General features: G+C 66.8%; 1 protein-coding gene across 2 annotated transcripts; it reads left to right on the top strand.

Moving 5' to 3' along the window:
• Positions 1-2,808: 2,808 nt before the first annotated feature.
• SIVA1 (SIVA1 apoptosis inducing factor) lies at positions 2,809-7,938 on the top strand. Of its 2 annotated transcripts, XR_013960351.1 has the most exons (5): positions 3,003-3,195; positions 4,941-5,135; positions 5,770-5,926; positions 6,608-7,313; positions 7,759-7,938. XR_013960351.1 is itself a non-coding variant. In XM_080663883.1 (4 exons), exons 1-4 carry the CDS (start codon positions 3,078-3,080, stop codon positions 7,814-7,816), a joined length of 528 nt encoding a protein of 175 aa, XP_080520009.1. In that variant the 5' UTR covers positions 2,809-3,077; the 3' UTR covers positions 7,817-7,938. The 2 variants fall into 2 exon arrangements, 1 of the variants encoding a protein (XP_080520009.1); XM_080663883.1 differs by lacking the exon at positions 6,608-7,313 and having other exon boundaries at positions 2,809-3,195.
• Positions 7,939-8,804: the final 866 nt, after the last annotated feature.

Below are 8,804 nucleotides of genomic sequence, written 5' to 3'. Positions count from 1 at the left end.
CTGTAACCCAGCTGCCGGAGCGTGTGCATGGCCAGCCCCGCGGGAGGCCGGGGCCAGTGCACTGGGCCCCTCGGTCGCCCATCTGGCTGGGCAGGTTGGACGCCCTTGGCACCCTTCGCTGCCCCACGAAGCTGCCCGTCTCCCAGGTGGAAGGACATGTGCTGAGAGGAGAAGCCATTCTTCCCGGCACCACTTCCCCGCTCGCTCGCTTGCTCGGCTGGGGACCAAGGCCGTGTCCTCCGAGGGGTGGGCTAGCGCACACAGCCCCGTTATATATTTATGTTTAAAAATGTTTTTTATTGATGTCAGAGAGGAAGGGAGGAAGAGAGAGAGAGAGAGAGAAGCATCAATGATGAGAGAATCACGGGGCGGCTGCCTCCCGCACGTCCTGCATTGGGGATGGAGCCTGCAACCCAGGCACGTGCCCTGACGGGGAGTCTAGGGGAGACCTCCTGGTCCATAGTGGACGCTCAGCCACCGATGTTTCTTATCGGGGTGCTGAGGGTCCTAGTGATGATGAGAGGCGCTCTCTGTCCTTGGCACCAGCAGCCCGGCCCGCAGGGCTGAGCCGGGCGGCTCTCCGTTCAGTACGTGGGTAAAGGACACACGGGTGTGGCGATGCTGTTGGAGGGGAGGTGCTGATCCCAGCACCTGGGCAAGCTGCACTTTTCTGAGAATTAAGTACTCATGGACCGCCCCCAGCCCTCCCGCGCTGGGCACTGCCCCCGGGGTGCACTGGCCCCGGGGATGCACTGGCCCCCGGGGATGCACTGGCCCCCGGGGATGCACTGGCCCCCGGGGATGAGCAGCGTTGGGAAAAGTCTCCCACGGGAATGTGCAGAGCACCCTCACTCCCGGAACCCGGCCACCCAGACATCCTCCTCAGGCGGCCACGCTGCGGTCCGTCCACGCAGGGAACACGCGCTGCCGCCACGGAACCGCCACTGCGGCGCGCACGGCAGTCTCCGAGTCAGCCTGCCGCGGGGAGCCTGCCCTGTGGGCACCGGGAATGAGACAGAATGGCGGAGGACCGCACACTGGTCACTGCTGCCGGGGAGGGGCACGGAGGGGCGACTGAGCCGCCCAGGCTGGACCTGTACACCTGCCCCCGGGCATCCCACGGGTGTGAATACATGCCATGCCCCCATGTAGATGACACCCCACTTAGACGTGACCCCAGGAATACAAGTGCCCGGTGCTGTCCCTCAGTGGGACCGACCTCTCCCCACCCACGCCCTCCGCAGCCCCCACTGGCCCCTCCCCTAGCCCGTCCCCTACTAGCTCCTCCCCCACTGGCCCCTCCCCTACTAGCTCCTCCCCCACTGGCCCCTCCCCTACTAGCTCCTCCCCCACTGGCCCCTCCCCTACTAGCTCCACCCCACTGGCCCCTCCCCCTACTAGCTCCTCCCCACTGGCCCCTCCCCCTACTAACTCCTCCCCCACTGGCCCCTCCCCTAGCTCTTCCCCTACTAGCTCCTCCCCCACTGGCCCCTCCCCCTACTAGCTCCTCCCCCACTGGCCCCTCCCCTAGCCCTTCCCCTACTAGCTCCTCCCCCACTGGCCCCTCCCCCTACTAGCTCCTCACCCGCTGGCCCCTCCCCCTACTAGCTCCTCACCCACTGGCCCCTCCCCTAGCCCTTCCCCTACTAGCTCCTCCCCCAATGGCCCCTCCCCCAGCTCCTCCCCTACTAGCCCCTCCCTTAGCTCCTCCCCCCACCCCTCCCCTAGCCCCTCTCCTACCTCCTCCCCTACTGGCCCCCCCAGACGACCCTCCCCCGTTCCCTCCCCCACCCCCCCGGAGACCACCTTCTACCCTCTGCTCTGGGTTCCATGATTTCAGATGCCACATGTAAGTGGTTAGTTAAGTTTTAGAAAGGTCATACGGGTTGGGTCCCAAGCAGGCTGACTGGTGACCTTCTAAGAAGAGGAGATGGGGACACACACGCAGAGGGACGGCCACGTGAGGACCCAGGAGAAGGTGGCCGTCCACACGCCCAGGAGAGAGGCCTCGGGGGAACCAGCCTGCGAGACCTGCTCTGAGCCTGACACCTACTCGGGACTCCGGCCCAGGACCGGGGACAGTGCCCTGAGAGCCTCCCCGCAGGCCAGGCCGTGACGCTGGCAACACCAGCGGACGAATCAGCACCCAGTGGGCGGATACGTCTTCAAGTTCGACTGAAATGCAAGCGGAATCCCTTTTTAAATTAAGTGCATGGGGTGACATTGGCTAACAGGATCACGTGCGTTTCGCGTCTACTGCGGCATTACAATACATCACCCGTGACACACTGACTGCGCCCTGCGGTGGACACCCCGGCGGACGGGACTTCACGTGTGATGTGCACTCAGACCACGGCGGCAGCCCTCGTCACCGGAAGTGCCTGACGGAGGAGCCGGACGGTGCGGCTGTGGGGAGGCACTTCCGGATCAGAGCCCCGGGAGGCCGCGCGCGCCCCGCGGCTCTGTCTGAACGGCCGCGCCGGCGTCGCAGGGCGGGACGTCGCGTGAGGCCTTCCCCAGGGACGTCCCGAGCGTGCACACGTCACTCTCCACTTCCGTGATTCCGACGAAGTGAAAATTAGGAGGAAGGGAATCATCCTCTAACTCTGGTGACGTAAACAAGGAAACATAACCAGTTCCCACAGTTGTTTACCAACCGAATGAAAAGGGCGGACATCCTGCCCCTCCCACGCCAAGGTCGCCTCTGCCCTATCACGCGCCGCGCCTTTCGCGAGTCCCGCCCCCCAAGTCGCCTTCGGCCTATCCCGCGCCGCGCCTCACGCAGGGCCCGCCCCCCGACTCGAGTCTTGCCCCCCCAACCGGCCTATCCCGCGCCGCGTGCTCACGACACCGCCCTCTCCCGGCCCCGGCGCGCCCACTCGCCCTGCTTTTTCCCGCGCCGCGCACCAGCCCCGCCCCCTGCACTTCCCCGGCCTATCCTGCGCCGTGCTGCATCAGAGCCCCGCCCCTTCCCTCGCTCTGGGCCTATTCCCCGCAGCGCCGCAAGCGAGGGTTGGCGCGCGTCTGTGACGTCAGGAGGCGGCCAGGCGCGGACGCGAACTCCCTGGCCTGCGGCGATGCCCAAGCGGGGCTGCCCCTTCGGGGTCGCGGCCCCGCTGCAGCTCAAGGTCCGCGTGGGCTGGAAGGAGCTGGGCCGCGGCGTGTGCTCCGAGCGTTACTCGCGGGAGATCTACGGTGAGTGCGGAGTAGGGCTTCCTCCCTGCGACGCGGAGCTGGGACAGGCGATCCCCACAGGCCGCGCCCCCGGGAGGCCGGGGGTCAGCGGGGCGGGGGGGGCGGGCCGGGGGGCCGGAGGTTGGAGCATGGAGCGGGACGGGAATGCGCCCACGCCCACCTGCGGTGGCCACAGCTCGTACGACGTGTCCCTGCCTCCCCACACGAGCGGCCTCTGCGCGGTGCCGCAGCATCCCGGCTCGGTCCTGCGGGGATGCCGAACTCGCGCACTCGCAGGTCTGCCTGGCACTGGGGCCCTTTAGGCCCAGCGAGAGGTCAGGGAGGGGCACGTCCTGGGGGGACTAAGCTCCCAGAAATGCCCGTTCTAACGGGGAGGTATTTGAGGAGCGTGTCCTCCCTGCCAGGCCCTGCGGCTGCGCGAGGCGCCGCCTCCGGGAGCGCGGGCTCTGGGGGGAGCCGCAGGGGGAGGGCAGGTGATCCAGTCCCTGCAGGCCACTGCGCGGGCGTCCGGGGTCCCGCGGAGGAAGAGTTGAGCTGAGCCCTGCAGGTGAGAGGTGGGCAGGCGGGGAGGAGAGGAGGGACGCTGCCGGCCCGTGAACAGCCTGTGCCACAGCCCGGAAGCGGGAGGTCAGGAGGACTTCGCGTGGCCGGAAGGTCCAGTTCAGGGTGGTCTGCGAGGGCCGCGAGCCATCGGAGGCCCTCTCCCCGGGCGCCGGTGCAGATGATGCTGTGGACCGTCCGTTTGGGGTGGTTGATGGTGTGGGGCAGCTACAACGTGGCGCTTACCTTAACGAGGGGTCGGGGGCCCAAGTTTGTACCCGCTGAGCGGTTAGGAAGTGGCCCTGGTGTTTGTGTGATTGAATGGGGACAGGCCGCCTCCGGAGACGTTCCCCCAGCCACCAGCGTCCGCAGCTGCTCTGCCCTCGCTTCCTGTGCCCGGGCTGTGAACCCTGGGCCTCGGCCTCCCCATGTGCGTGGAGCCAACAAGCTGTCAGCAGCCCCTGCATTTGAGTTCCCTGGTAACTGTTGTGGCCCATTCCACGGAGAGCCACCCGCTTCCCGCAGCTCCACCCGGCTCTGTTGGGACACGGGAGGGAGGATGAAGCCTTTGGGGGGCTGGCACCTGGCGCTTGATCTTGTGAAAGCCCCTGGGTGATGGGCATGTGGCCTGATGGGAAGCCGCTGCTCCGGGTGCTGAGCAGCCCCTTCAGCTCGGGGGTGTCCAGGGCCCCCAGAGGCCTGGAACGTTCTGAGGCCTCTGGCAGGAGCCGCTGCTGCCAGGTCTTGGCCAGCCGCTCTGCAGTGAGTGAAGGGGGTGCACACGGCCGGGTGGGAGGCCAGCTCGGAGCCTCCGCCTGTGGACGTGGGCTCCATAGCACGCAGCTCTGCCGGTGCCGGACAGGGCTGGCTGGCGGGCGCTGGGAGTAGGGGGGCGGCAGCGAGGCAAGGCCACCTCGAGAGAGGGGGGGAGGAAGATGAGCAGAGGGACCGAGAAGGAGCCCGGGGGCGGGGGGGCTGCAGGTCCGAAACTTCCCTGTGGGAGATGGCGGCTGAGCCTGGGGAAGGAAGGGCGGGAGGCAGAGTGGGCCCAGTTCACGGGGAACAGCGGGGCTCGGGGGATGAGAGCGCAGCGGCGCCTCCACACCTGGCCTGCAGGACGGCGGGGGACGGGGGGGGGGGACGGGAGGGGGCCGTGCAAAGGCCCCAGGCTGCGAAGGTGTCATAGGAGGGCTTTGTCTCCTCAGAGAAGACCAGGCAGCTCCTGTTCCGCGGGGCCAAGGCCTACATGGACCACGCGTGGGAGGAAGGCTGCGCCGTGGTTGACCTACCGGAGTCCCCGAAGCCGGGCCCCATGGAGGCCCCTCGAGCCACACGTGGGCAGATGCTGATCGGACCAGACGGCCGACTGACCAGGAGGGGAGCCCAGGCCTTCGAAGCCGGTGAGTGGTGCGCTGGAGACGGACATGGCAGGGTCCTTCTCGCCATCAGGGACACTGTCTGCCCAGCAGGGGCTGGGGCTGGGCGACCCTGGGAGGCCCACCTTGGGGAGTCTGCCCCTGCTGACACTCAAGCTGGGGAGCTGTGAACAGCTTCTAACTGCAGGTGGAAGGGGCAGACCCCCCCCCTTGGGGCCCGCATGAGCGTCCACCTGCTTCCCCTACAGCCCCCGAGTCCTGTCTGAGTGGGACAGCCTGGTCGCGTGTCGCTGTGCGTCTCAGACTGTCACCTGTGTTGCTGCTCATAGTCCCCGGCCCACCCCTGGGTCTGGGCGGGACCCAGGACTCTGTTAATCTGTGACATGGGTCACACATTGAGACGCACGGGACCAAGGCCGAGACCCCTCGTACACTCAGGGAAAAGCTGGCCCTTCAGCACAGGCACCCAGAGTTGGGGGTTCGGTGGCAGGAGTCCCACACCCCCGGGAGCTCCCTCGCGGAGCAGGGCTGTGTGCCGGACCTGCTCAGGTGGCCGTGAGGGTCCAGGGCGGTCAGGTGCATGAGGAGGTCAGCCTGTCCTCGGGGAAGCAGTGCCCGCAGCCCCCGCCCGCTGACCGCTGGCATTTCTTCCTCACAGACGCGCCTGGGGCGGCATGCCGAGCCTGCTCCTCGTGCGTGCGAGCGGTGGACGGGACGGCGGCCTGCGGCCAGTGTGAGCGCGCCCTGTGCGGGCACTGCGTGCGCACCTGCGGCAGCTGCGGGGCTGTGGCCTGTACCCTGTGCGCGCTCGTGGAGTAAGTGTTGGGTGTTGGGTGGGGCAGGGCGGGCACAGCCGGGTCGGGGCGTGTGAAGACTGGTCCGTCATCGGGAACCCGTGGCACGGTGGCCGGCTCTGTCCCCAGTGCAGCCAGTGGTCTGAGGCAGCCGCAGTCAGTCCTTGCAGCCTGGCATTAGGGCCGCGCGGCTCCCACTCGGTCCCCCCGCGGAGCACCCTGGCCCGTGCCGCCTCTGGGGGCGTGGGCTGCGGAGCGGGACACGGAGTGTGCGTGTGGAGGGTGTGAATGAGTGAGTCCCTCCCCAGCAGCTGTGCTGCAGGAAGACATGTCCCCAGTCCCAGAGCAGGTCCCTAGACCTGAGTAGCTTCGACCCCACAGCCCTGCAGCCAGCCTCGGGGAGTCAGGGGCTGTCTGACGGCTCAGAAAGCCGGGGTGGCCGGGAAAGGCCCCAGGCCCCAAGGCGGCTCCCAGGGGCGGGGACCAGAGACGGGGCCCTGGCTGGTGTGGCTCAGTGGATAGAGCGTCGCCTGCGGACGGAAGGGGCCTGGGATCGAGTCCGGCCAAGGGCACGTGCCTGGGTTGCAGGCTCTATCCCCAGTAGGGGGCATGCAGGAGGCAGCAGATCAATGATTCTCTCTCATTGATGTTTCTCCCCCTCTCCCTCTCTCTCTGAAACCAATAAAAACGTATTTTAAAAAGAGAGACTGGGGACACTTGCGCCGTCCAGTCTGGAGGCTGTGTGCTGGGAGCTATGCACGTAACGGAACCGCTTCGTTCTCCTGCTTGTGTGTGAGCCAAAGGGCAGGGCCTCGTGGCCAGTGGCCTCCTCGCGTGAGGACGGGAGCCCAGCAGAAGGGCAGGTAGAGGGCGACCCCTGGCTGGAACCTCCCTCCTGCCTGCAGGGTCCTCCCGGGCCCCCTGTGCCTGCCCCGCCAGCCTCTACCTCCCCTTCCCGATGTCCACAGGATTCACGCCGCCCGGTCAGCAGGCCTCGGGCCTCGTGGCCACAACCAGGGCTGGGCCCTCTGCTCTAGGCCATGAGGCCAACTGCCATCTCCCGGCTTGGGAGCCAGACCACGGGTCTCTGCCACAGCCTCTGCCCCTCGCCAGCTGCTCAGGCCTGGCCCTGGCTTCCGGGTGCTGGCGTGTCCCGCCCACACCTACTAGTAGCTGTTCTGGGGCTCACAGCTCGGCTGCAGGCGGGTGGTGCTGGGCTGGGGGCTGCTTCGTGGCTCCCCAGCGAGAACCAGCCAGCTCGCGGCTCCAAGTTCTCCGTGACGTCTTGGACTCCACGGCCCCCCTTGGTGTCCTGCAGCGCGTTCCAGTCTCCCGGCCTGTCGGGACCTCTCTGATGAGTTTCCCCGCGAATCCCTGGATGGCCTCACCGTTACCTTACCTGATTGATGTGAGCCATCGTGGCCAGTAACCCTCACTGGACTCCTGTGGGGCCTCATCCAATCAGACACACAGGTTGGACCCCAGGCGGCTCATGGGCTGTCTCGGTCCACGTACTTGCCGGTCTTCGTCCTCACACTCTGGGCGCGAAGTCTGGGAAGGGTGTCGCGGGTGGTTCCTTCAGAGGCCGTGGGAAGGACCTGCTCCCCACCTGTGCCCCCTCCCGGGGCTGCCCACGCTGGGGCCTCCGCGTCCTGGCGTCATCCCCTCTGTGTGTCCTCCTGTGTGATTACTCAGGACACCCGCCTCCAGGGGGCCCCGTCCTAACTCACTGCAGCGAACGGCCCCATCTCCAGTCAGGTCTCTGGCCTGGGGGTAGCACCCCCATATGTAAACTTGGGGGACACGACTTAGCCCCTAACGCCAGCTCTTCTCTCCTCCCTGCGATGTTGCAGCTGCAGTGACGTCCACGAGAAAGTGCTCTGTGCCAGCTGTGCCGTGTTCGAGGCCTGAGGGCCGCGCGGACGTGGCCTTCCAGCAGGCGGCCTCCCGTGTCAGCGCAGAGGGACCCTGGGGGCAGCTTTCTGTTTGATGTTTTGTGCTGATGACTGAATAAATCCTATATATTTGGACGAGAGGACGTGCTTATGTTAACCGTCCTGGGGGTGCGGCCTCCTGGTCCTGTGACCAGCAGGTGCTGGAGGGGCCCACGGAGGAGGCAGGGCCTCCATGCCCCTCTGCCAGCTCACTCAGCGCCCGCTGCCTGGTCACCCAACGTTACAGACGGGGAAATGGAGGTCAAAGTGCATCACCTACCAGCCCCCAGGCCTCCCCCCCGCCAGTCCTGGTGAGAAAAGCTTTGAACCCAGGTCGTCTGACTCCAGAGCGGGTGACATTGTGCCAGCACGGCCCGGGGAGGGGGTGGGTAATGTCCAGACTTCTCCTGAGATGTCACTGGGACAGCCCCTGGTGGCCTCATTGACCCACACCTGCCCCAGCGTGGGCAGTCGCGGTGTGGAAGACCATCTGTTCCCACTTCCTGCCCCTCGAGGCCAGCCTGGGGAGGGCAGGTTTGGGTGGGGACACAGGAGGGGTGCACCCTGCTGGCCCTCCCTGTCCAACAGCCGCAGGCCACAGTCAGCAGGCCTGGCCCAGGCAGGACAGTGCCCAGGAGTTCTCTCCCCAGGTGCCTGTCTGCTGCACCCCAAACTGCCCTCCCCAGACAGTGCTGCAGGAGGGTCCTGCCTGGGAGGGGACACAAGATCAGGTCATGCTTGTGTCCGTGCCTGTGACCTGGAACATCCCTAAGGCAGTGGTCGGCAAACTCATTAGTCAACAGAGCGGCAAACCGCGGCTCGCGAGCTGACCACTGCCCTAAGGCATCTCCCACCCATCACAAAGGGGTCCTGTGGGAGGGGGCCGATCGCACCCTTGGCCTGGCCAGCCCCCCACCTGACACCCCCGCTCCAGCTCTGAAGGCTCCTCCCCTTCACACCTCACC

The sequence above is a fragment of the Plecotus auritus genome (assembly GCF_963455305.1).
Source record: "Plecotus auritus genome assembly, chromosome: 1".
Lineage (NCBI taxonomy): Eukaryota > Metazoa > Chordata > Mammalia > Chiroptera > Vespertilionidae > Plecotus > Plecotus auritus.
This window is presented reverse-complemented; position numbering and strand designations above follow the sequence as displayed.